Raw genomic sequence first — 27,935 nt, 5'->3', positions numbered from 1 at the left:
TTTGAAAGCATTGCTACTAGGATTACATACAACCAGAAGAATCTCTGGATGGTCTTCAAGTAAAGACCTCGGTGTGGATACTGACTCGAGTTTTTCCTTTGAGGCTCATGTGAATAACATTACCATGTTAGTCTTCTTTCAGTAAAACGATGCTGTTGTTACATGTAGATTAGACTGTAACTCTTTACGTTCTTGTGCAGAAATAAGCATCAGTTAGTCCAGAATGCAACAGCAAGAGTTCTCACCAGAAGCAGGAAATATGAGCCCATCAGCCCTGTTTAAATCAGTCTACACTGCTGCCAATCACATCTCATACTGTCATAAATACACCTTTTCTACAGCACTTGTATCCTGCTAAAGTGTGCTAACTGTGCATTAGGTGACAGATTCTATCTATTTAACTTATTGTATTTCTTCCTCTGCTGTAACATGTGCAGATGTTTAATACAGAGTTTCAAACCTTCACCTGAATTGTTGTTCATCAGGGAGCCTGTGGTTGTGGCATTTCAAATATACAGTAAGATAAATGTGTGATGTCTTATTGATAACGTTAAACATCTTTTGGAATAATAATATTTGATTTGCTAATTTTTTTACTTGAATCTATTGTCTGTGTCTGTCTTAGCAGTGTATATATATAGTGCACTTAGAAAGTATTCAGACCACCAAATCATGTTTAATCAATAAACCTTTTCACAGGTAGACTCAAATTTAAGGTGTAAAAAACATCTCAAAATCTCAGCAATTATCAAATATTTACCGTATTTTTCAGACTATAAGCAGCTACTTTTTTCTCACGTTTTGAACTCCGCGGCTTAAACAACGAAGGTTTTTCCCGGTTTCACAAACTTCAAGCCAAAAAACTGAACCCCATAACATTAGACCAATGAAATTTCCGAACGGAAACGAAAAAACGCACTTCACCTGTGTTCTGAGCTGCACGGCATCAGGAGAAAAAACTTCCATCGGGTGATTTTTAAACGCACGACGATGCCAATAGATAAATTCTTGAGAGAAATAGTTGTGAAAGAAAGGAGGAAGACAGTGAACAATGACTTTCTTGGTCGGCTACTGTTTAGATACAAGCCGTTGTAACGCGTTGAGTCTGGGTGAAGAGAGAGCTCGCTTCTGGTATTCTATTCCCAAAATACCGCTATGCTCCTAAAGGAAGCGCAACATATTTCACCCGTTACACCGTGTGTAACGTGTCTTTCATTAAAGCCTGTGTAAAGTACATTAGTGTAGACACCTGCGGCTTATAGACAGGTGCGGCTTATTTATGTTCAAAATAAAAATATTTGTAAAATTCAGTGGGTGCGGCTTATATAAGGGTGCGCTTTATAGTCCGAAAATTACGGTATGTACCTGTGATATTTCAGTTCTTTTATTTATATATATATATATATATATATATATATATATATATATATATATATATATATATATATACACTGGAGATCAAAATTAGAGAACAATTTATAAACAATTGAACAATTCTGAAATAATGTCATCATGTCACCTCCCTCACCTTGTCTCCAAAACGTCCTACATGTGTTGTATCACTAATAACTGCAGCTAAAGAACACTACACATAAAAACTTATTTAAATGGTGACTTTTTCTACATTAAGTTTCCTGTAACTGACACTGGTTATTACACAAACAAATAATACTGTAATAATACTGTAATAATACTGTAATAATACTGTAATAATACAGCACTTATCATTTTTACAAAGTGAAACCTGTGTAGCGACTGGGGGATAAGAGGGACAAACTTATAATACAGATAAATTGAGTATATAGTTGGAAGCACAGTCTGCCCGCATCCTCCACCATTATATGTAGCGAATTTAGCTGGCAAAGAAAGGTGAATATTTATAAGTAATTATAACAGGTTATAGTTACTCCTAAATATTCCAATCAAGTTGAATTGACGGTAATGGAATTAACATTACACTTATTTGTCTGTTCGTCCGGCAAACAGACAGTATAATTTTATATTAATTCTATAAAAGAGGCCAAGAAAGACGTAACCCCCTTTTACTTTCCATCCATCTTCTCCCGCTTATCCGATGCCGGGTCGCGGGGGCAGCAGTCTAAGCAAAGATGCCCAGACTTCCCTCTCCCTAGACACTTCTTCCAGCTCTTCCGGGGGGACACCAAGGCGTTCCCAGGCCAGCCGGGAGACATAGTCTCTCCAGCGTGTCCTAGGTCTTCCCTGGGGTCTCCTCCCAGTGGGACGCGCCCGGAACACCTTCCCAGGAAGGCGTCCAGGAGGCATCCGGAACAGATGCCCGAGCCACCTCAGCTGACCCCTCTCGATGTGGAGGAGCAGCGGATCTACTCTGAGCTCCTCCCGAGTGACTAAGCTTCTCACCCTATCTCTAAGGGATCGCCCAGCCACCCTGCGGAGGAAGCACATTTCGGCCGCCTGTATCCGGGATCTTGTCCTTTCGGTCATGACCCAGAGCTCATGACCATAGGTGAGAGTAGGAACGTAGATTGACCGGTAAATCGAAAGTTTCGCCTTGCGGCTCAGCTCCTTCTTCACCACGACAGACCGGTACATCGACCGCATTACTGCAGAAGCTGCACCGATCCATCTGTCAATCTCCCGTTCCACCCTTCCCTCACTCGTGAACAAAACCCCAAGATACTTAAACTCCTCCACTTGCGGCAGGAACTCCCCACCAACCTGAAGTGGGCAAGCCACCCTTTTCCGACTGAGGACCATGGCCTCGGATTTGGAGGTGCTGATTCTCATCCCAGCCGCTTCACACTCGGCTGCAAACCGTCCCAGTGCATGCTGAAGGTCCTGGTCTGATGAAGCCAACACGACAACATCATCTGCAAAGAGCAAAGACGAAATTGTGTCGTCACCAAACCGGACATCCTCCGACCCCTGGCTGCGCCTAGAAATTCTGTCCATAAAAATTATGAACAGAACCGGTGACAAAGGGCAGCCCTGCCGGAGTCCAACATGCACCGGGAACAAGTCTGACTTACTGCCGGCAATGCGAACCAAGCTCCTGCTTCGGTCATACAGGGACCGGACAGCCCTTAGTAAAGGGCCCCCGACCCCATACTCCCGGAGCACCCTCCACAGGCCGCCGCGAGGGACACAGTCGAATGCCTTTTCCAAATCCACAAAGCACATGTGGACTGGTTGGGCAAACTCCCATGAACCCTCCAGCACCCTGTAGAGGGTATAGAGTTGGTCCAGTGTTCCACGGCCTGGACGAAAACCACATTGTTCCTCCTGAATCCGAGGTTCTACTATCGGCCGTATTCTCCTCTCCAGTACCCTGGCATAGACTTTCCCAGGTAGGCTGAGAAGTGTGATCCCCCTATAGTTGGAACACACCCTCCGGTCCCCCTTCTTAAAAAGAGGGACCACCACCCCGGTCTGCCATTCCAGAGGCACTGTCCCCGACCGCCACGCGATGCTGCAGAGGCATGTCAGCCAAGACAGCCCCACAACATCCAGAGACTTGAGGTACTCAGGGCGGATCTCATCCACCCCTGGTGCCCTGCCACCGAGGAGTTTCTTTACTACCTCAGTGACTTCAGCTTGGGTGATGGACGAGTCCGCCTCTGAGCCCTCAGCCTCTGCTTCCTCAATGGAAGACGTGACGGCGGGATTGAGGAGATCCTCGAAGTATTCCTTCCACTGTCCAACGACATCCCCAGTTGAGGTCAACAGCTCCCCACCTCTACTGTAACCAGCATTGGTGGGGCACTGCTTTCCCCTCCTGAGGCGCCGGACGGTTTGCCAGAATCTCTTCGAGGCCAGCCGATAGTCCTTCTCCATGGCCTCACCGAACTCCTCCCAGGCCCGAGTTTTCGCCTCAATAACCACCCGGGCTGCAGTTCGCTTGGCCTGCCGGTACCCGTCAGCTGCCTCAGGAGTCCCACAAGCCAACCAGGCCAGGTAGGACTCCTTCTTCAGCTTGACGGCATCCCTTACTTCCGGTTTCCACCACCGGGTTCGGGGATTGCCGCCTCGACAGGCACCGGAGACCTTACTGCCACAGCTCCGAGCGGCCGCTTCGACAATGGAGGTGGAGAACATGGTCCACTCGGACTCAATATCTCCGGCCTCCCTCGGGATCTGGTCAAAGCTCCGCCGGAGGTGGGAGTTGAAGATCTCTCTGACAGGAGGCTCGGCCAAACGTTCCCAGCAGACCCTCACAGTACGCTTGGGTCTGCCGAGTCTGTCCAGCTTCCTCCCCCGCCATCGGATCCAACTCACCACCAGGTGGTGATTAGTTGACAGCTCCGCCCCTCTCTTTACCCGAGTGTCCAAGACATACGGCCGCAGGTCAGATGAAACGACCACAAAGTCGATCATCGACCTACGGCCTAGGGTGTCCTGGTGCCACGTGTACTGATGGACACCCTTATGCTTGAACATGGTGTTCGTTATGGACAAACTGTAACTAGCACAGAAGTCCAATAACTGAACACCGCTCGGGTTCAGATCAGGGGGGCCGTTCCTCCCAATCACGCCCCTCCAGGTGTCACTGTCGCTGCCCACGTGTGCATTAAAGTCTCCTAGTAGAACGACGGAGTCCCCAGTCGGAGCACTGTCCAGCACCCTTCCCAGAGACCCCAAGAAGGCCGGGTACTCTATACTGCCGTTTGGCCCGTAGGCACACACGACAGTGAGAGACCTATCCCCGACCCGTAGGCGCAGGGAAACGACCCTCTCGTTCACCGGGGTAAACTCCAACACATGGCGGCTGAGCTGGGGGGCTATAAACAAACCCACACCAGCCCGACGCCTTTCACCATGGGCAGCTTCAGAGTTGTAAAGAGTCCATTCTCTCTCGAGGAGTGTGGTTCCAGAGCCCAGGCCGTGCGTAGAGGTGATCCCGACTATCTCTAGTCGGAACCTCTCAACCTCACGCACAATCTCAGGCTCCTTCCCCGCCAGCGAGGTGACATTCCACGTCCCTAGAGCTAGCTTCCGTGTCCAGGGATCGGGTTGTCGAGGCCTCCACCTTCGACTGCTGCCCGATCCTCTTAGCACCGGCCCCTTACGGTCCCTCCTGCAGGTGGTGAGCCCACTGGAAGGCGGCCCCACGTCGCTCCTTCGGGCTGAGCCCGGCCGGACCCTGTGGGGGAAGGCCCGGCCACCAGGCGCTCGCATACGAGCCCCAACCCCGGGCCTGGCTCCAGGGTGGGGCCCCGGCTGCGCCATACCGGGCGACGTCACGGTCCCTGATGTAGTATCTCTCATAAGGGGTTTTGAACCGCTCTTAGTCTGACCCGTCGCCCAGGACCTGTTTGCCTTGGGAGACCCTACCAGGGGCATATAGCCCCGGACAACATAGCTCCTAGGGTCATTCGAGTACTCAAACCCCTCCACCACGTTAAGGTGGCAGTTCAAGGAGAGATATAATTTACTTTATACCGTAAATTAAATTCAATTAAATAGAGCATGTAGTTCAGACCTGATGTTGCAGGAACTTCATTTATGGAACGTACTCAGAGACCATCACTTATGAAAAATACGACGTTTAATGAATGAGACAAACACAACATAAAACTAACAACACAAACAAACAAACAAAAAGAAATAAAGAAAATAAAAATTAAAACAAAATAAAAAGAAAGTTGAAATTAGGGAAGGAGGAAGAGAAAGGAAAGGAAGAAGGAGATAGAAAAAGGAAAGGCAGAAGGAGATAAAGAAAGGAAAGGCTACTTACTTCAAATTAATCACATCCTAACTGAGAAATCGTCACGTAAATTTAAATTCGCCTTAATATTAAGGGGTTTAAACTTAACACGCATCTAAATTAGTTGGTAAACCGGTTACTTTCATTGACTTGTTGCACAAGAGTCCGGATGCGGTAGACAAAAGAATCTTGGACGAGTCGGTTAGGATGGAGTCAGATGTTCTCCCAGCTTCTCCTGAAGATCAGAGCAGTTGGTGTTTTGAAGATAAAGCTTGCTCCGACTCTCCGGGCCATTGGGCCCATGGGCCTTCGGGCCCCGGGGGTCCGAGCCTTTCCGGTCGAGCCGAGTGAGCGAGTTGCTCTCTTGACTGAACTCTGACTGAAGCCCACCCATCCTTGGGGGAATGGCCAATGCTATGGCCTGAAATTTTGGAGGGAAAAACTTCCTTTGTTCATGCATCTGTGGGCATGGTTTCCGGGATATACTTGCTTTTGGAGGACTTTAAAGTTTTATCTGAAGTGAATTAAGACGGTATGGTACATTTCATGATCAAATAAAATGCACGATTGTTTAAAAAATAAAGAAACAGATAATTTTGCGGTCATTTGGATACTAAACATGAAAAGGAATGACAGTACAGAGATCAGTAATTAACTGATGTTAATACAATGTTGTATTCTGATAAATAAAATGCACCCTTGTCAGGAAAGTAAAGAACAGATAATTCTAAGTCAATCAAGCCTTAAGAAGAGAAGAGACAACATTTAACACAGAGTTATATTGCTAAACATTTTAAGGTTTAAATATTATTGATGTAGAGTTAAACACTTGGTTTATTTATAGTAGAAGATACAAACAAGATGTATGTTTGTATCCTGTGAAGTGGGACATTCTATTTATTATTTAATTAATAAAAGAATGCTCCCTTTTGGTGTGTGTGTGTGTCTGCATATGTGTGTGTGTCACAAACAGACGTACTGGGGCCGAGTTCCGAGAGTGAATTGTTTTATGGTCTGAGGGTCGCTGTGAATTTAACCAGAGAGACCAGGGGGGTTATCTGGCTTTCGGGGTGGTGTGTGTGTGTGTGTGTGTGTGTGTGTGTGTGTGTGTGTGTGTGTGTGTGTGTGTCAAACAGAATATCTGCAAAAGGGGGTTATCTGTCTTGTGGTAAAATCCAAACGTTCTGGAGCCGGTTGTGTGTGTTTGTCACAAGCAGCCATGCTGGATCAAGTTTCGAGTTTGGATTGTTTCATGAGTTTTATGACTTTATTGTTTAATGGGTCCCGGTAAACTAAACAAGAGTTTAGGATTTGGGCCGTGTTTAGTGTCTTCGGAGGGGGAGTGTGACCCTTAACGGATATACCACCCCTAATAAATGTTTCACCTTTTGATTGAGATGTAGATGTCATAGGTTAAAAGGGATGCCTGGGACATGAAGTCTAAATGACCTGTGCCAGACGCTACACCTGTCAATTAATGTATAGGAAAGTACTTTGATGTGCATCTGATCAACACATCAGTAAAAGAGGACAAGCCAAAGATTCTGTTCACTTACTTTGTACTGGAGTGATGATCAGATTGTACAGAGGAACAGCGTTACAGTAGTAAATCCCCGAGTCTGAGACAGAGACGTTTTTTATATAGAGTGATAAATCACTTAATACACTGAATCTGTGATCTGGATCAGGAATGTGTATCTTGGTGCCTTCTCCATGTTTAGCAGTGATGATGAGCTGTCTCCCTTCTTTAACTCCTTTTTCCCAATTCACACTGGATTTATTTCCACAGTAAAGTAATGTATTATTCCCCTCTGTGAATGTTTTACTGATGATGTCTGTAAAAACAAAACAGCAGGAAGTGAAATGTCTCCAGCGTTCACTAATAGCTGCATGTGTGTTTTCATGTCAGATCTTTTGTGATGTGATTATTAAAGACCCCCTGCAGGCTGTGCAGTAAATGATCAGTAGAATGAAGGTGAAGCTGCTGGGTTTGAGAGGAGAACAGTTTACTCACCACTCTGAGCTGTGTGTACGGAGCCATGAAGCAGGAGAGCAGCTAAAGCAACAACCCACATTGCTGTCAGCTCGTGGAAAGATCTTCTGTCTGAGACTGTGACTTTATAATGGAAAATAATAAAGAGGAACTGGATTGCGTGAATGCTGCTTCATCAAAAAAAGAAAAAAGTGTCATTTCTGTCAGAGTGGTGATGCATCTGCATCTGTTTCATAATCATCATAGACACATTAACCCTTTCTATTCATCAAAACACTCAAGATCAAGACAGTGACATTTATAAAACCTGAAGGCAGTAAATTATTGCACATTTTCCTTTATTTTTAAAACCAGTTTAACTTCCTGTTTGAACCCATTAGATTTCATTCACCAAATTATTCTGCTCCAGGCTTTCAGTGCAAGGTCAAGGTCACTTCTTAAGGTCAATTCTTTCACTTCAGCTTTTATTAACATGTTCTCTGTTTTAACTGGAGGAAGAAGAGAGATTTTAAATGTATATACACTCAGAGTGTGTGTTAGTGTGAGATGGGTGAAGTGCCACAAGATAAAAAGTTAAACCAAACGTGAACATCATTAAAGGGGGCTTTTTTTCCGCAGTTTGAGCTCCGTGTGGAAGGATGTTTGCAGTTTTTCACTTTATTCCGCAGTCAATAATGAGAGATTTGCATGCCAGGACCACAGTTGGAGTTTCCTGTGGCTTCACCCTGGAAGAACAAAAGCATATTTCACCATATTTTGGGTTCCAGCACATGCACTCCTGCTCAACCTTACCAACAGTGTGGTGGAGGAGATCCCACCTCAGCTCAGGTGACAGGGCTTCATGTTTAATGGGGATTCCTGTATGTTTACACGTGTATACCTGAAACATTCTGTACATTTACAACAGTATATCTTTAAAATCCTGTATATTTACACCTGTATGCCTGTAAGGACCTGAATATTTACTCCTGTATATATAAAAAATTCTGATATATTTACACCAGTATATATGTAAAATTCCATATATACTTACACCTGTATCTCTGTAACGTCTCATATACTTACACCTGTATCTCTGTAACGTCTCATATACTTACACCTGTATTTCTGTAAAGTCATATATTTTTTATACCTGTACATCTTTAAAGTCTCAAATTTACACCTGTATACATGTAAAGTCATATATTAATAACTGTAAATTTGTACAGTTCGGTAGATATTTATACCTGTATATCTGTAAAGTGTCATATTTACATTTGCGACATTTGGCAGACGCCCTTATCCAGAGCAACGTACAAAAGTGTATATTTGTATGTCGACAAAATATTCAAAATATTTACACATGTATACATGTAAAGTCACATGGGCCGCTCCACCAGGGCGGCGTATTCGCATTAAATCAATTTAATTATTGTTTTAACAAAGTTAGAATTATATGAGGAATCAGGAATAATGTAGAACACAGTGCTGATATTTGACACTGCACTTTATTAGATTCAGGATTAAACATTTGATAAAATAATGACTTTAATAATCACAGTTATAGACACAGAGCTCTGATTTCATCTGTTAGAAATGGAGACATTTTAACTATCAAACAGCGACAATCCAGAGGGAAAAAAGGAAATAAAACATGGACATGGATTAAATTTAAATTTACCAAAGGACATTGTATTAATGTGTGTGTGTGTGTGTGTGTGTGTGTGTGTGTGTGTGTGTGTGTGTGTGTGTGTGTGTGTGTGTGTGTGTGTGTGTAATGTGGAGTCATGGATGTGGAGGCAGACAGTAAAACTCTTCTGCAGGAATCTTGTGTGTACCTGCAGAGAAATAGAGTTTGATCAGTAATTTATCTCCTCACTCTCAGAAACAGTGATCCTCTCATTCTGCTTCTGATGGGTTGAAGATAAAGTCAGTAAAAATGAAAGAACACTAGATTTACTTAAACCATTTGGAGTTTTCATGTTCCCACATCAGCACATCCCAAACCACTTTATTCCTCTTAGCCCACATTTAGTACACGATTTCACAACTGTTTCAATTTCTAGTCACATTTTTATCCATTTAAAGTGTCGACTTGCCTCATGAACTCTGATTCCCAGAAGCTCCACAGCATTCAGACTACACTTCCCATCATACACACATTTACTTCCCCTGATCTCTAACCACACACACACACCTGCAGTCCATCACTTAAACACCTGAAGGACCCAAAATCTCACATGTCCTACATAAAGTACCACTAGGAATAAAGCTACAGTCACACATACAGCAACAAAGTTGGTGAAAAGTCACCGTCATCTAGACTTCACTACGTGTGTCCAAGGATGTAGATAGTTGGAGTGATTTGGTGCAGTGACTATGAAAAGACAGAAGAAAACACCACATGATCTGATATGTGGAATTCTAGTTGTGTCTCCCTTCTATAAAAATAGCAACACCTACTGGTGATGTGAGGTCACTGCTCAGTGTAAACTCAATTTCCCAGCAAACACTGCTGTTCCAAACATGGCCACCAGGAACTCGACTTCCCACCTGCTCCAGTGCTCTCTTCCCCAAACTACTGATGAGTGACACCTCTGTGGTTCTGTCTATACCAAGCCTGGATGCTGCGTTTCATACTTTCATCTTCACCCTGATTCATGTTTTGGACTGTTTGTTATTTATATTATTAAAGCTGCTGAAATCTGCATCTGTCTGGTTTTCTTCACATCTTCATCACGACCCAGTGTTTATTATTCATGTGGGATCAGTTCTGCAAAGCTAAAAAAAAAGACTTCTCTCTCTAAGATCTGCATGATGAATAAACAGGAAGAACACTGCAGATACACACTTTATCTCCAGATACACGTTTGTGGGTGAAGATAATGTTGAGTGATTACCTTCTACACGTGAACTTTGCTCTGGCGTGACTGTGCTACCTGAGGGTAGAGATGAGAATAAACGTTATACAGGATTCTGTCAGGGTTTAATAAAAACTCAACAACACTGCTAATGAAAATAAAAGAAATCTGAAATCAAAAATGTTATATAAACATAAATATATAAAATGTGTATATATAATACAAATATATAGTAGTAGTGTAACGGTACACACATTCATCCTGAAATTTTTAATAATTTAAAGGGCTTTCGGTTCGGTTCACGTGAACCGCATGCAATTCTTTTAACGTGCGGAACAAAGTTACAATCTAAGATCCTGAGGGAAATATATAGTGTCAGTGTCACTACTCGCTCTGTACCGGAAATATTATTGGTTTTACGCAAGCATGAAAACGCTAACCAATCTATAGTGCTAGCATTAGCTGCTAACCAGGAATTTAATTGTTTACTCAATTTAATCAATATACACTATATGGATGAAAATATTGGGACACATGACTTTTCCCAAACATTTGGGGTTCTTTCCCAAACTGGGATCACAAAGCTGAAGCCACACAATTGTATAAGACGTCTTTAATGTGAACGCTGACTGCACCCCAGGAAACTCCTCACCTCCTAAATGTTGAATGCGATGATCAAAAAAGCACAAACCGTACTTATGACCAGGTGTCCGCAAACTTTTGGCAATATTTTAATAAAATATTATGAAAATTTAATTTAATATATATTATTTAACCAGGCAGCCATTTTATTTAAAACCGTTAAAAATGTAAACTGTTCACAATGTTAATAATAATAATAATAATAATAATAATAATAATAATAATAATAATAATAATAATAATAATAATAATAATAAACTGCTTTAGTAAAAAATGACAAGCAATTGTGTGTTTTGCATTTCTTCCCCCAAAAGTTCAGAAATGTAACTGAAGCGTGAATTTTATGTACCGTTACTCTGTGTGTGTGTGTGTGTGTGTGTGTGTGTGTGTGTGTGTGTGTGTGTGTGTGTGTGTGTGTGTGTGTGTGTGTGTGTGTGTGTGTGTGTGTGTGTGTGACTCTTTCTAGTAAAACAATGACAGTGATAATTGTGCTGAAGATTTTTGTGTATTTTTCTGTGCATCAAAAATACAAATATACCAAAGATTCTGTTCACTTACTTTGTACTGGAGTGATGATCAGATTGTACAGAGGAACAGCGTTACAGTAGTAAATCCCTGAGTCTGAGAGAAAAACGTTCTTTATATAGAGTGATAAATCATTTAACACAAAGAATCTGTGATCTGGATCAGGAATGTGTATCTTGGTGCCTTCTCCATGTTTAGCAGTGATGATGAGCTGTCTCCCTTCTTTAACTCCTTTTTCCCAATTCACACTGGATTTATTTCCACATTCGAAGTATGCAAAACTTCCCTCTGTGACTGTTTTACTGATGATGTCTGTAAAAACAAAACAGCAGGAAGTGAAATGTCTCCAGCGTTCACTAATAGCTGCATGTGTGTTTTCATGTCAGATCTTTTGTGATGTGATTATTAAAGACCTCCTGCAGGCTGTGCAGTAAATGATCAGTAGAATGAAGGTGAAGCTGCTGGGTTTGAGAGGAGAACAGTTTACTCACCACTCTGAGCTGTGTGTACGGAGCCATGAAGCAGGAGAGCAGCTAAAGCAACAACCCACATTGCTGTCAGCTCGTGGGAAGATCTTCTGTCTGAGACTGTGACTTTATAATGGAAAATAATAAAGAGGAACTGAAATGCGTGAATGCTGCTTCATCAAAAAAAGAAAAAAGTGTCATTTCTGTCAGAGTGGTGATGCATCTGCATCTGTTTCATAATCATCATAGACACATTAACCCTTTCTATTCATCAAAACACTCAAGATCAAGACAGTGACATTTATAAAACCTGAAGGCAGTAAATGTGTGCAAATTTCCCTTCAGTTTTTAACCAGTTGAACTTTCTGTTTGAACCTGAAATCTTACATTTCACAATAATGCTGCTTCAAGATCACTTCTCCCAGAACAACAGAAAAGTAAAAGTAATAAGTAAAAAGGAAAAGAAACGATCCCCCTGCGTGCAGTGTCTAATGTCCTGGACAGGCTGTAAAACTACTGGACAGGAACAAACGCCCTCCCCTGGGTATCTAAGGTAAAGTGACGTGACGCCCTCTGCTGGCGATCTGAGGAGGAGCGACGCCCTCTGCTGGGCATCTGAGGCAGAGAGAGACGCCCTCACCAGGGACGATTGGTCAGAGGGACAGCCATCTTAAGATGTCACCAAGGACTGATTGGCACACCATAGTTTAGACATGATGTGCCCTAAAGTACTCAGATCTCTGCTGGGGGCTGAACTTCTGAACAGAGATCAATAATCTTAAGAGTGCCCATGACTTGCCAGTTTGAGGCGGAGCAAGCCCAATGCTTGTGTGCATCCACAGGATCCCTGTTTGGCCAGATTATTTTGTAAGGAACATGACACAAGCCCAGATTATTCTGTCAGGAGTGCGCTGGAAGGACCCAAATGCAGGGCGCAAAACGGCGGTGGTGAAGCATTGAAAAATAAGGCAGGAAGGAAGTAGAAACTGTCTGAAAACTTAGGATACTGGTGCAAGAACAATAATAGGCAGATTAAACTAAGTCAAAAATATAGTCCATCTAACAGAGGCAGGCGAACGGGGCAATACAGGGCAGATCAAACACACAGTCCGATAATTAAATAAACAGTCCTAATTTAAAAACCAGAAACAGAGCAATGCAGGGAAGACAACAAACTAGTCCTAGAACAGTCCAAAAATCAGGCACAGCAAAAAAACACTCTCAAAGTTTAAACCAAAGTCTAAACAGGGAGGCAGGTACAGGAACAGGAACCAGAGAAGGCAGGTTGGCAAGAAGGATCTCAGGAACATGAAAGCTGGTAAGATAATCTGGCAATGAGTTAATGTCTTTAGTGTGCTTAAGCACTGAGTGGCGCGGGAAACCACACCAAGATGGCTGCCAACCTGGAAGTGAGCACCGCGAAACTGGAAGATCCTGACTGCATGGGCTCATTAACACCTCCAGAATTCATTGTCTGTAACACAGTTTGCCATGTCATCCACAAATGCAGGTTAAATCTCTGTTCTGCAAAGAAGAAACACCACCAACCTCTCTGGGCCAAAACACATTTAAAATGTACTGATGCAAAGTGAAAAACTGTTCTGTGGTCGGACAAATTAAAAATTTATTTTTGGGCACCATGGATACGCCATGTCCTCCTCGGTTCCCAGATGTATACTGAATGTTGTTAAAAGAAGCAGGAATGCTACTGTCAGGGTTCCACCAGCCACACCTTCCCCAGACTCACCTATCACTACTAGAAGCTCACCATCACACTAAATACCCACACCAGGCACGCATTAGCTCACCTCCTTACTTAATCTCCGCTCTCCTTCATCTCACTGTCCGTTCTACAGTTCACGATGGAGAACATTCACGGACTGCTCACGATATGTTTCGCTTGGATTACTACCTTTCCCAGGATCGTGTGTATCGACGGACTTAACCTTTCCATAGGATTACCTGTTTGCTCGACTTTCATGTTCTCTTTGGTTTGCCGTTTTTCCTATTTTCTACCTATTTCATTAAAACCTCGTTCTGCTGAACTTCGGTTTTCGGCGAGTTCTTCTGGCCTGACAGCTACACAGTGGGAAACACGGTCCTGTCCCCACTTTTAGAGACCTGCTGCAGCCATCACACTCAGATACCTTTCTTTGTTCCTTAAAATGAAACATTTCCTGTTCAAACCAGAGATGCCCAAACTGGAGTCTGCAGGCCAAAGTTGGCTCTTGGTGACGTTTCATTCACACAGCGCTTTTTATTCTAATCTAACATTTAACATAACATTTCTAAGCTGAAACTTTGAAAATAAAGCTGCATTAGTTTATGAGATTTGTAAATCTTTGCATTCTGTTTGTATTTATTTATACCTTTATATGTGTAAAATCCTGTATATTTATGCATTAGCACATTTTAAAATCCAGGATTTACATATGGATGTGTATGAAAGAAGCCAGAATAGGGTCATTTATACTGAGATTGTGAGATAATAAAATGAGCAGTATTTTTATTAAGAAGGAGTCATAGCACATCTGTTCTCTGTGTGTAATATAAATACAGGTGTTTTATCATAATATAAATATATTCATGTATTTATTAGTTTATTTATTCATTTATAATCAGAGTTAATAGATATGAAATTAATTCAGCATTTTTGTATTTATTTATTTATTAATCATAACACCATACTAATAGAATAACAATATTATTAATATAATATAAATAACACACACACACACACACACACACACACACACACACACACACACACACACACACACACACACACAAAATCTAATAAGTATCTGAAGTGAATAATGTGTTAGATTCAGTAATAAATGTTTGATGGAATAATGACAGTAATAATCAGTGTTACAGACACAGAGCTCAGTTACATTCTGTTAGAAATACAGACAAGTTTACTATTAAACAGCAACAATCCAGAGGAACAGAGAAGGAAATCAAATTTAAAACTGTAATAAAAATAGGTGTGTGTGTGTGTGTGTGTGTGTGTGTGTGTGTGTGTGTGTGTGTGTGTGTGTGTGTGTGATATGGAGTCATATGTCTGGAGACAGACAGTAGATTTCTTCTGTCTGGATTGGATGATCACCTGAACCTTCCTCGGTCTCTCCTGTGCTACCTGAGTGTAGAGATGAGAGATATCAGGATGTAATAGAGAAAAAGAAAACACATTCTACATTAATATTCCTGTAAGTGACATTGTGTTCTGCAGGAACGAACACTAAACACCAGCATTTCTTTAAACTAGATGCAAAGTAACACAATAAATTCACACATTTTTATAAAAAACGAACACAAACGATATTTGAAGGTTTATAAACTGATGTAATTTAATAACCAAGTGAACTGTTTACACCATTGAGAGATCAGATTCATTCAAGCTTTTTTAATATGCATGTGTGTTTTCCAGATTTGAGACAAAACTTCTGAGAAGAACATCTCACTAACCCATACCTGCACCTGGCCTACAAGCACGGCCACCACGGACCCACCTAATGACTTCTCACAGTAACAGTACACACAATTCTCGTTTGTTTAGTCACTTTTCGGTTTCATTTAGAGTTTCGGTAGAGTTTGGGGAAGAAATGCAAAACATCAAATTGCTTGTCGTTTTTTTTTTATCAACACGGTTTATTGTTATTAACATTTGTGAACATTAACAGTTTACTGTAATGTATTTTTAATGTCATTTTCAAATTCTAGTATTATTTAGTTAGTTTAGTTAAATTCTATTATTTTAGAATTCTAATATTTTTAATTAAATGCCTGCTTGGTTGGATAATATAATGCAATACACCTTTTTATTATATTAGTTATTGTTCGATTAAATTGGCACAAATTCAATTGATTAAATAAAATTAAATAAATGGTAGATATGCTGTGTGTTCAGGAGACCAAGTGTAAAGGGAGTAAGAGCAGGAACATTCGAGGTGTTTAAACTGTTCTATCATGGTGTGGATGGAAAGAGAAATGGTGTAGGGGGGATTCTGAAGGAAGAGTACAGAAAGAGTGTAGTGGAGGTGAAGAGAGTTTCTGATAGGGTGATGAACGTGAAGCTGGAAGTTGAAGGGATGATGATAAATGTCATCAGTGCCTATGCTCCACAAGTCGGCTGTAAAATGGAGGAGAAGAAAATATTCTGGAGTGAATTAGATGAAGTGGTAGATGGTGTACCTAGAAATGAAAGATTGGTGATTGGGGCAGACTTTAATGGGCATGTAGGTGAAGGGAACAGAGGTGATGAGGAGGTGATGGGTAGGTATGGCCTTAAGGAGAGGAATGTGAAAGGGCAGATGGTAGTAGATTTTGCTAAAAGGATGGAAATGGCAGTGGTGAACACGTATTTTAAGAAGAAGGAGGATCATAGGGTGACGTATAAGAGTGGAGGAAGGTGCACACCTCCACAGATTGGAGACTGTAAGGTGTTGGCAGGGAACAGTGTAGCTAGACAGCATCGGATGGTGGTCTGTAGGATGGTTTTGGAGGCGAAGAAGAAGAGGAGGAGAGTGAGGACTGAAAGAAGAATAAGATGGTGGAAACTGAAGGAGGAAGAGTGTAGTGTAGTGATGAGGTTCAGGGAAGAGGTCAGACAGGGGCTTGGTGGTGGTGAAGAGGTGCTGGATGATTGTGGAACTACTGCAGGAGTGATGAGGGAGACAGCTAGAAGTACTTGGTGTGACATCCGGAAATAGAAAGCAAGACAAGGAGACGTGGTGGTGGAATGAGGAAGTGCAGGAGAGCATTAGGGGAAAGAGGTTGGCAAATCAGAAGTGGGATAGACAGAGTGATGAGAAACGTAGGCAGGAGAACAAGGAGATGCGGCAGCAGGTAAAGAGGGATGTGGCGAAAGACAAGGAAAAGGCATATGAGGAGCTGTATGAGAGGTTGGACACTGAGGAAGGAGAAACGGATTTATACCGATTGGCCAGGCAGAGGAACCGAGCTGGGAAGGATGTGTTGCAAGTTAGAGCAATAAAGGATGGAGAGGGAAATGTGTTGACTAGTGAGGAGAGTGTGTTGAGAAGGTGGAGGGAGTATTTTGAGCAGCTGATGAATGAGGAAAATCAGAGAGAGAGAAGGTTGGAGGATGTGGAGTTGGTGAAGCAGGATGTAGATAGGATTAGTAAGGAGGAAGTGAGAGCAGCGATTAAGAGGATGAAGAGTGGAAAGTCGGCTGGACCAGATGACATACCGGTAGAAGCATGGAGATGTTTAGGAGAGATGCAGTGGAGTTTTTAACCAGATTGTTTAACAGGATTCTGGAAGGTGGGAGGATGCCTGAGGAATGGAGAAGGAGTGTGCTGGTACCGATCTTTAAGCATAAGGGAGATGTGCAGACCTGCAGTAACTACAGGGGAATTAAGTTGATCAGTCACACCATGAAGTTATGGGAAAGAGTAGTGGAAGCCAGGCTGAGAGAAGAGGTGACCATCTGTGAGCAGCAGTATGGTTTAATGCCGAGGAAAAGCACCACAGATGCCTTATTTGCTTTGAGGATGTTGATGGAGAAGTATAGAGAAGGTCAGAAGGAATTGCATTGTGTGTTTGTGGATTTAGAGAAAGCGTACGACAGGGTGCCAAGAGAGGAGTTGTGGTACTGTATGAGGAAGTCAGGTGTGGCAGAGAAGTATGTGAGGGTGGTGCAGGACATGTATGAGGACAGTGTGACAGCAGTGAAGTGTGCAGTAGGAACGACAGAGTGGTTCAGGGTGAGGGTTGGACTACATCAAGGATCGGCTCTGAGCCCTTTCCTGTTTGCAGTGGTGATGGACAGGTTGACGGACGAGGTCAGACAGGAGTCTCCCTGGACTATGACGTTTGCAGATGATATTGTGATTCGTGGTGAGAGTAGAGAGCAGGTTGAGAAGAGCCTGGAGAGGTGGAGATATGCGCTGGAGAGAAGGGGAATGAAAGTCAGTAGGAGTAAGACAGAGTACATGTGTGTGAATGAGAGGGAGGGCAGTGGAGGGATGCGGTTACAGGGAGAAGAGGTGGAGAAGGTGGAGGAGTTCAGGTACCTGGGGTCAACAGTGCAAAGAAATGGAGAGTGTGTTAGAGAAGTAAAGAAAAGAGTGCAGGCAGGGTGGAGTGGGTGGAGAAGAGTGATAGCAGGAGTGATTTGTGATAGAAGAGTATCTGCAAGAATAAAAGGGAAAGTTTATAGGACTGTGGTGAGACCTGATATGTTGTATGGATTAGAGACAGTGGCATTGAGTGGAAGACAGGAGGTGGAGCTGGAGGTAGCAGAGCTGAAGATGTTGAGGTTTTCGTTGGGAGTGACAAGGATGACAAGATTAGAAATGAGTTTATTAGAGGGACAGCACATGTTGGATGTTTTGCTGACAAGGTGAGGGAGGTGAGATTGAGATGGTTTGGACATGTGCAGAGGAGGGACATGAGTTATATTGGTAGAAAAATGCTGAGGATGGAGCCACCAGGTAGGAGGAAAAGAGGAAGACCAAGGAGGAGGTTCATGGATGTGGTGAGGGAAGACATGCGGGTAGTTGGTGTGAAAGAGGCAGATGTAGAGGACAGGGTGGTATGGAGACGGATGATCCGCTGTGGCGACCCCAATGGGAGCAGCCGAAATAAGAAGAAATAAAATTAAATAAATGGAAAAAAAAATTCCCCCATTTGACCCCATTTGTGTGTGTGTTTTACATTTAATATTTAATTTTCTAAAGATACGATGTACTTAACCGTTCTACTTTTTCAGCAGACTTCAAAAAAGTCTTCATTCCTTCCATCCTTCATTCATTCTGTCAGGATCTCCCGGGCACACACACACATCTGGTTCCACGGTGAGCACTTCCGGGTCAGCGGCCATCTTGCCATTTTTCCCACGCCTCCCGGTATTTAAGGACAACCAAGACTTTATCTCCTGGACAGATTATTTTACCGGTTTCCTAGCCCCTGAGATTATTCTTGCCATCCTGCCTGCTCTGTATCCTGTATCCTGATCCTGATCCTGACCCTGACCCTGATCCCTGTTCTTCTCTGCCTCCCTAGTTACCTGGTTTGGACTTTGGACTGTTTTTGGGTTGTGTTTTGTTCTGCCCTGTGTTGCTCTGTTTTCTGGTTTTTGGATTTTTGGACTGTTTTGGTTTTGTCTTCCCTGTATTGCCCTGTTTGCCAGTGCCTTGACCCTGGACTGTTTTTGGATTGTGTTTTTGCCTTTGCCCCTTTGCTCTACCTTTTATATTAAAACCCGTTTTCACCTTACTCCTGTGGCATCCTGCATTTGGGTCCTTACTCACCTAGCCCTGCACCCGTGCTCCCTGACACATTCATTCCCTCAATATGTGGAATTGTCAGGATTTTAAAAGAAATTCTTGAAGCTGGACATAAAACACTAATTTCACCCAGGCGAAGGCTAAACAAACTAGCGGTCCACCACTTGATATGTTTGTGAAGGAACTCAGATGTTCTGGACGTTCAAGGATTGTACTGTAAACACCCCTAGTGTTTAGTCATAGGTTGTGATCTGATCTCTCACATTTTTTGATGTCTGTAAGATTTATAAATAAAGCTCATGTTTACCTTCTGCTCCCTCCAAATCTGCATACAGAAACAGCGGTCTTTTATCTGCGGAGCACATCAGAGTTATTATAAAACACTGATTCATTCAGTTTTGTTCTGCAAACATCAATAACAGCTTGAACTCCTCAATGCTGAGAAGTGACGATGGTACTGTATACGCTGATGACTTATGGCTAGGTGTGAGACCTTCCACCATTTTATTGCTCTTTTATGTGCTTCTTTTTTGAACATCTTATTCCACATAAAGTCCCTATTTGCTCTTCTGAGAAGATACTAGATTTTTGGGTGTGGCTGTTAGTGATAATTCATCTACAAGAGCAGTTATGAAATCATGTTTTGATGACGTGAGATGGTCTGGGGTTCAGTCAGTGTTGTAGTTCATCCAAAAAGTGTTCTGAAGTTTAAAGAGGTCAGGGCTTTATTTAGGAACGCTTAAGTTCTTCCACTCCAACCTGAACACACAAAATCGTTCATAGAGTTTCCGAATGAAGGGAAATTTGAATACTACATTGAACATTCTGTACAAGTGTGCAGTACAGTAGAATAGAAGACAGCGTATCTGATGGTCAGGTGTCCAAGTGAAAGTGGGAGCTCAGTGGATAAGATGTTGGACTTCTGATCAGAAGGTCATGGGTTTAAATCCTAGCACCACCCTTACTTCAATCTGCACTCATCCGAACTGCATTAGAAAATTATCTTTTATACAGATCATGGATCCATAAACCTAAAATTTCCCTGCAGGATCAATAAAGTATTCTATATGAGTATCAAACAATTAGAGACTCGTTCTGTTTATAAGAAAGTATTTTATTTATCAATATTTCCACATGATCACCTTCAAAATAGTCCCCTTGCACAGTAATACAGCGCCTCCCAGTGTTCTTCTGGAATGTGTTCTGGAGATCTTCATTTCGAAGCGTGTGAAGTATCTTCTGTGATTCGCTCTGGATCTTCGCAATGGAGTCTAAACGGCGAGCCGAACCTTCATCTTCAGGAAGAGGGAGAAGTCCGCAGGAGCCAAATCTGGCGAGTAGTGTGGGTGTGGAAGAGATGAAGTGAGATTGTGTTGTTTCACGTGTGAAGAGGAGCTTGGTGACAGGGTGCACACGTGATCAGAATAGGACCATGTACTTTGGCACCATGACTTATGAAGGTAGGTGCTCCCTGTGATTGTGCGTACAGCCTTTTGCTGCCATCTGCTGGCATGTTACAAAACCAGTCTCAAAGTTTCGTAACACGATGACAATCAGCACATTGCCTCATCTATCGTGATCATTACTTTATTGAATGGAGGCTTAGGGTTTCTTCCTCAAACCATCTCAGGGAGTTTTTCCTTCACCACAGTCACCTCTGGCTCATTCATTAGGGACAAACATAAAGGCACTAAATGTATACTTTTCAACTTTGTAACCTCTTTATCTCCATAAAGCAGCTATGACACAATGTCCATTGTAAAAAAAGCTGCTATACAAATAAACTAAACAACATTAAACTGAATAATTGAATGCCAGACAGCTGATGTGTAACTACCATAATCTGTATCACAATCAGCAGTAAATAAAACTCATATTAAATCGGTTGTGTGAAATGTAGAGCAGAAGCACCCACGTGCTGTATGTATAAAAGATGCACTTACTTTGTAAAGGAGTGACGGTCAGGTTGATCACAGGAACAGAGTTACAGTAGTAAATCCCAGAGTCAGAGAGAGACACACTGCTGATCAGGAGGGATAAATCCCCCTCTACAGTGTATCTGGGATCTATAGCAGGGCTGTGTGTTATGCAGGAAACATTTTCTCCATGTTGAGCAGTGAGGATGTCCACTTTCCTTCCATCAGCACTTTTACTCCAAACCACTTTACCATCATGTAGACAGTGGAGAAGTGCGGTACGTCCCTCGGTTTGTATCTGATGCAATATGGCTGTTGAAAAATAAACAGGAACTGAATGACACCGCTTTAATTTTTTTATTGTATAATTATTATCAGGTCATAATGAATCTTGATGACTAATCACGGACCCCCGGACTCAATCCAAAAACCCTCTTTATATTCAAACCCAGTTAATATCCCAGTACAGCTCAACACCATCCACAACATTCATCATAGAATAAATATGCGGCACAGTGTCCCATGTGGAATGAAATAAACAAACAAATAGATGAAAATAATATTTTAACAGATAACAGATTTAACAATAGTCCACTAACGAAATGTAAATAAATGCTTAACCTTATAATTATCACATCTGTTATCACAAAGCAGTCACAGTGTTTGTGTTCTCAAAAAAAAAAAAAAAAAATATATATATATATATAATTTATTTATTTATTTATTTATTTATTTATTTTTTACGTCATTTTGTCAAGGATGCAGGGAGCCACTGCAGGAAGCCACAGCAGGGGGCACTGAAGAGTCGCATGCAGCTCCAGAGCCATTGGTTGTCGACCCCCGACGTAGAGGAATAGATTAATCATAAAAACAAGCCGTCATTTACTCTAGATATAAATATTTGTAGTTTATTAACTGGCCCAGTCAGTGAACTTCATTTCCCAGAACACACCACAAACATGGCTTCCTCGGCCTACGCGCCACAGAACCCACACACAGTCATGTATTCACTTGTTCACAATCACTTTCTCTCTCACACGAGACTTTCCTGCAGAATGACTTGGCGAGATCTCGGTTTGTCTCGTGCACTTGACGTTACCGAGCCTGTTTTTTTTTTACCTGCATTCCCCAAGACTTGTTTCCTGATGTCTTCATTTAATCGTTTTTGCTGTTTGTTGTTTACTCGACTCAAGCCTGTTTTTTACCCTGAATTTGTCTGTACACCTCTGATATAACGACAAGCACACCTGTCTCGGCCTTCAGGAAGAAAGCTTCACCATATAACACAAATGTAGCAAGAGATCTGGACTGGTAGTGACAGTTGATGAAAAAGCAGCATCTACATTTGCTCCTGACCCCAGAGCTTATCTTAGTGTGGTGGCCCTTGTACCAGCTCTGACAACCAGCCAACTGGTGCCACAGGGTAGATTTTCAGGTGATGCGTCTTGATGTCAGAGATTCTTACTGCATCTATCTTCTTTCTTTGTATAACATGGGATGGGAGCAAGGGTCTGTTTGGGTGCTACTTTGTTGAAAAGGGGACCTGACATTGACCTTTAAGATCAAACCTTGCCTCTTGTTGAGCAACTCAAACTTGAACTAAGTAAGATCTCCACGGTTCAAATAATCTAGTGTTTCCCAGAGGGTTCGAGTGGAAGACCATCTTCAGCACCACCTTTGAGTCTTTTAGACTCATCGATACTAGAGTTCATAGAGCTCAACAGGGTGCCATATGTGGAGATACATCACTATAAACCATCATATACTCTCACTTCCTCCTTCTCCACACCCTGCAAACATGCTACAGACCTGCACCGCGCAATTTCATCATGTACTGTACTGTGGTCTGCTTCAGCACTGAAGAAAAAACTGCACCCAGACTGAGCAATTCAATGGGGGGCTCTGCACGTCATTCCAGTCAGTGAAGCCCATTTACCAGAACCCACCATGCAAGCGCAGAACACCTACACTGACCAGGTATAACAGTCTAACATTCTGAGTGGTGAAGTGAAGATCACTGATGATCTTCATTGTGGCATCTGTTAGTGGGTGGATTTATTTATTATGCAGCAGGTGAACATTTTGTCCTCAAAACATTTTGTCCTTTGATGTTAGAAGCAGGACAAATGGGCGTAAGGATTTGAGTGACAAATTGTGACGTCTAACCGTCTGGGTCAGAGCGTCTCCAAAACTGCAGCTCTTGTGGGATGTTCCTGGTCTGCAGTGGTCAGTGTCTATCAAAAGTGCTCCAAGGAAGGAACAGTGGTGAACCGGCGACAGGGTCGTGGGGGGACGAGGGTCATTGATGCATGTGAGGAATGAAGGCTGGTCCGTGTGATCTGATCCAACAGACGAGCTCCTGTAGCTCAAACTGCTGAAGAAGTTCATGTTGATGCTCGGCGGGTCACGACTGTTTTAGCAGCAAAATGGGACCGACACAATATTAGGCAGGTGCTCATAATGTTACACTGATCAGTGTACATCAGGACATGGAGACAGCATGGAGACAGTATGTCTCAACAAACATTCCCTCTTTATTTTTTTAAAGAGACTCTCGTTCTCTATGACTTTGTGATGCACTCGGTTCTCTTCGTGCACTTCAGGTTCCTGAGCCTGTTTTTCCTGCGATCACTGACCTGCTTTGACTTTGATTTATTTCCTGGTTTTCTTGTTTTTCTTCACCTGACAGAAGCCTGTTTTTCCGACTCTAATCTCGTCTCTCATATCGGATTCATCCAGTAGTGTAAAGTATCTGATTAAATGTAGATATAAACAACTTTTACTCTACTCAACTATATTTATGATTTTTATCTGTACTTTTACTCCCTGTATTTTGAGTTATCATATCAGTGTCATTAACACTTCTTTTCACACACCTGCTGCCTCATTTTAAGTCCAAAAAGAACTCAAATAAATACAAAAACTTTAAGAACCAGCTTTTGTTGGAGTCGAAAACAAATATTTCCCTCCGTGAGACTGAGACGCATTAAATCACAGTCAGCTCTGAATATGTGGTTTTATTGATATAAAATGATTCACTTTTATTTTATTTGTCTATTGAATACTAATCTTTTACTTTGTGTTTTGATTTCTTCGCTTCTTGAAAGAACGCTTTACTACTTTGTATTTTTTGTTGAACAAATTGTTTGATCTTTGTTTTATTAGAGAAATTAAAACCTCACAAATGAACAGTTTTTGGCTTTTCACTAACGTGTGTTTTGGTGTAGAAGACTGGTGCATCTTTCAGTCTACGTTATAAATAATGAGTTATTTATAGACACTCAGGTTCTGTTCCAATCACACGCTTCCAGACTTTTACTCCTCACAGTGGAATTTGGTCTTTTTAGGTGTAATAAATGTTCTGCAGTAACGTGTCTATACTTTACCTGAAGAAGGATTTCCAGGTTCTCTTTACACCTCTGGTAGGCTGCCTCGTTCACTGTCATCCTCTACCACTCCTCTACCACTCTACCACTCATCCCTCCATCCTCTACCACTTTACCACTCATCCATCCATTCTCTACCACTCTACCACTCATCCCTCCATCCTCTACCACTCTACCACTCATCCCTCCATTCTCTACCACTCATCCCCCCATCCTCTTTCACTCTACCACTCATCCCTTCATCCTCTACCACTCATCCCCCCATCCTCTTTCACTCTACCACTCATCCCTCCATCCTCTACCACTTTACCACTCATCCATCCATTCTCTACCACTCTACCACTCATCCCTCCATCCTCTACCACTTTACCACTCATCCATCCATTCTCTACCACTCTACCACTCATCCCTCCATCCTCTACCACTCTACCACTCATCCCTCCATTCTCTACCACTCATCCCCCCATCCTCTTCCACTCTACCACTCATCCCCCATTCTCTACCACTCTACCACTCATCCCTCCATCCTCTACCACTCTACCACTCATCCCTCCATTCTCTACCACTCATCCCCCATCCTCTTCCACTCTACCACTCATCCCCCATTCTCTTCCTCTCTACCACTCATCCCTCCATCCTCTACCACTCATCCCCCCATCCTCTTCCACTCTACCACTCATCCCTCCATCCTTTACCACTCATCCCCCATTCTCTTCCACTCTACCACTCATCCCTCCATCCTCTACCACTCATCCCCCCCATCCTCTTCCACTCTACCACATATCCCTCCATTCTTTTCCACTCTACCACTCATCCCTCTATCCTCTACCACTCATCCCTCCATCCTCTACCACTCTTCTCCCCATTCTCTTCCACTCTACCACTCATCCCTCCATCCTCAACCACTCACCCCCATCCTCTTCCACTATACCATGTATCCCTCCATTCTTTACCACTCTACCACTCATCCCCCCATTCTCTACCTCTCATCCCCCATTCTCTTCCACTCTATCACTCATCCCTCTACCACTCTACCACTCATCCCACAATCCTCTTCCACTCTACCACTCATCCCTCCATCCTCTACCACTCTACCACTCATCCTCCATCCTCTTCCACTCTACCACTCATCCCTCCATCCTTTACCACGCATCCCCCATCCTCTTCCACTCTACCACTCATCACTCTATTCTCTACCACTCTAGCACTCATCCCCCATCCTCTTCCACTCCACCACTCATCCCTCCATCCTCTACCCTCCATCCTCTACCACTATACCATTTATCCCCCATCCTCTTCCACTCCACCACTCATCCCTCCATCCTCTACCTCTCCACCACTCATCCCTCCATCCTCTACCTCTCCACCACTCATCCCTCCATCCTCCATACTGTGCCAGTCATCCTCTACAACAGCTTGATGGTGCTGGGATTTGAACTTATGACCTTCCGATCCATGGTCCAATTCCTAAACCACTAAGCTACCCTCTCCCTGTAACATGATCCCTCCATCCTCTACCTCTGCTCCACTCAGCCCTCCATCTCTGAAGTCATAAGGAAGATATGAGTCACTAGCAGGCTTTAAACAAGATCTAAACTCCTACACATTCCTGCAGTAGTTTCATGAGCACTTCTCCAAGTTTAAAAAAAACTTTTCCTTTCTAACACTTCTCTCTCCAGACTGATCGTTCAGAATAATCCAGAATGTATTTATCAACTGCACTGTTAGAGAAGGAGCGGAAGGATTGAGGTTAGACGAGTGATTATTTTATTCAATCTGCTTTTATAACACCAGCATTTTTCACTAATAGTCTGGTTTTGGAGCAGAACAGGACAGAAGAGCAGAATGGGTCTGTTTTGTCAATCCAGTAATAAAATAATAAAAAGCTTCAGCCTCGGATCCACGTATAAATATATGGATGTGGAAGTACTTACCACTGTTGGCCATGTGTAAGATCACACACAGCAGGAAACAGATGAACCCCATGAGTATAAAAGTTCAGATGAAGCAAAACTTCACACCGTCTGAACCGTAGGGACGGAGTGAAGATCTGAGGACCAGTGTGTCTGGAAACGAGTGTAAAGCAGTGAAATGTAACACAGGAAGTGATGTAATGTTGTGTATCCATAATTGTGCATCTGTGTGTGTGTGTGTGTGTGTGTGTGTGTGTGTGTGTGTGTGTGTGTGTGTGTGTGTGTGTGTGTGTGTGTGTGTGTTTGGGACCTGACAGCATTGAGTGTCTTCAAAAAAAGGATTTAAAATGATGACCATGTAAGAGAAGATTAATAATAGAAGTGGGATCACGTGATTAAAAACGAGAAGTAAGAAAAGTTTCTGAATTGCATAATATTCGAGTCCCTCAGAATTTCTACACATTTGAATTAAACACACTCAGGATGATTTTAATGCTTTAACATTATATCACCAATATGACACTCCTGATCTTCTCACCCATATGAGGTTCTTCCCTGAACAGGAACCAAGAAACCCAAAAACAATGTTCCAGAATTATTAATGTCAGGGCATGATGACTGACAGAACGACCGACCTGAACCGAACGCGGATTCACCATTCCGCGATTCCGACCGCGATGGATCGGCAGCCGAACCCGGCTTCTAATTTCCACCGGAAGCTCAGTGCCGCTCCTCGCGGTTCAGAACCACAGAAGCCGGATCATGCGAGCGCGGCTGCGCTAGCAAGGGGATTTCCGGCTCGTTTCTCTGGGGAGAGAGACGAATTGGGAGGATTCCTGCGGAGCATCGGCGAGTATATGATCGAAAATATTTCCCGGTTTCCCTCCGAACGAGCCAAGATCGCCCTCTGTATTTCCCTCCTGTCTGGTGACGCCCTCGTCAAAGTCAGCTCGCTATGGAGTGCCAAAGGGGGCAATTTTGGCTCACTCGCTGAGTTTAGCGGGCTTCTTCTGGGGATGTCTGGGATGGAGGTGGTGGATCTCCACGGCAGTCTCCTTGAGGATGAAGGTGCTCCGTTCATGAGTCCTTCAGAGCACGTGACTCGATCCGAAGGTTCTCCAGATCACGCGGCTACGTTCCAGGGCTTCCATGAGCATGCAGCCGAGGTTCCCGTGGGCGTGCCTCGCCGCCACAGAGTCTTCACGAGAGCGCCGGACCGCCACAGTGCCCCCGGGCTCCACAGAAGGCGACGGCTTGCCCCCGGGCACCACAGAAGGCGAAGGCTCGCCCCCAAGTCCTCCTCAGGGCGAAGGTTCG

The 27,935-nt window shown here is 43.1% G+C and overlaps 3 protein-coding genes across 6 annotated transcripts in view; 1 reads left to right on the top strand and 2 right to left on the bottom strand.

Annotated features, from left to right (window-relative positions):
• The window catches only part of LOC310728927 (uncharacterized protein), a 28,233-nt gene extending 15,831 nt beyond the window's left edge, over window positions 1–12,402 (bottom strand). Inside the window, exons 1-2 of the mRNA XM_083546802.1 lie at window positions 12,175–12,402; window positions 11,717–11,995 (exon numbers count right to left, since the gene is read on the bottom strand). Of these exons, the coding sequence (XP_083402928.1) occupies window positions 11,717–11,995; window positions 12,175–12,235 (340 nt within the window). The 5' untranslated portion in view covers window positions 12,236–12,402. The remainder of the gene's footprint in view (window positions 1–11,716; window positions 11,996–12,174) is intronic.
• LOC310728923 (craniofacial development protein 2-like) overlaps window positions 1–18,768 on the top strand; it is a 288,545-nt gene extending 269,777 nt beyond the window's left edge. The window contains exons 2-3 of one of the 3 annotated variants that reach the window (XM_083546790.1): window positions 16,999–18,193; window positions 18,411–18,768. In XM_083546790.1, the coding sequence (XP_083402916.1) occupies window positions 16,999–17,409 (411 nt within the window). In that variant the 3' untranslated portion in view covers window positions 17,410–18,193; window positions 18,411–18,768. Of the gene's footprint in view, window positions 1–16,998; window positions 18,241–18,410 lie in introns of those variants that run through there. The other 2 variants (XM_083546789.1, XM_083546791.1) reach the window with 2 other exon arrangements.
• Window positions 15,022–26,834, bottom strand: LOC310728959 (uncharacterized protein). Of its 2 annotated transcripts, none has more exons than XR_014534404.1 (4): window positions 26,640–26,826; window positions 21,343–21,631; window positions 19,711–19,748; window positions 15,022–15,289 (listed from the first exon to the last, which is right to left on the bottom strand). XR_014534404.1 is itself a non-coding variant. In XM_083546880.1 (4 exons), the coding sequence occupies exons 1-4, from the start codon at window positions 26,689–26,691 to the stop codon at window positions 15,207–15,209; spliced, it is 465 nt and encodes a 154-aa protein (XP_083403006.1). In that variant the 5' UTR covers window positions 26,692–26,834; the 3' UTR covers window positions 15,022–15,206. The 2 variants fall into 2 exon arrangements, 1 of the variants encoding a protein (XP_083403006.1); XM_083546880.1 differs by having other exon boundaries at window positions 19,711–19,755; window positions 21,347–21,631; window positions 26,640–26,834.
• Window positions 26,835–27,935: the final 1,101 nt, after the last annotated feature.

The sequence above is a fragment of the Silurus aristotelis genome (genome assembly GCF_946808225.1).
Source record: "Silurus aristotelis genome assembly, chromosome: 7".
NCBI classification, from domain to species: Eukaryota; Metazoa; Chordata; class Actinopteri; order Siluriformes; family Siluridae; genus Silurus; species Silurus aristotelis.
The sequence above is the reverse complement of the archived record's forward strand: the minus strand, read 5'-3'. Positions and strand labels throughout refer to the sequence as shown.

Excerpts from the sequence above, each read along its gene's own strand:
- LOC310728959 (XM_083546880.1), bottom strand. The coding sequence starts at position 26,691 with ATGGGGTTCATCTGTTTCCTGCTGTGTGTGATCTTACACATGGCCAAC. Across the intron at positions 21,632-26,639 it reads CTTACACATGGCCAACAGTG|CCATATTGCATCAGATACAA; the intron begins GTAAGTACTTCC and ends ATTTTTCAACAG. Across the intron at positions 19,756-21,346 it reads GACCGTCACTCCTTTACAAA|ATAAAAGACCGCTGTTTCTG; the intron begins GTAAGTGCATCT and ends TGTGCTCCGCAG.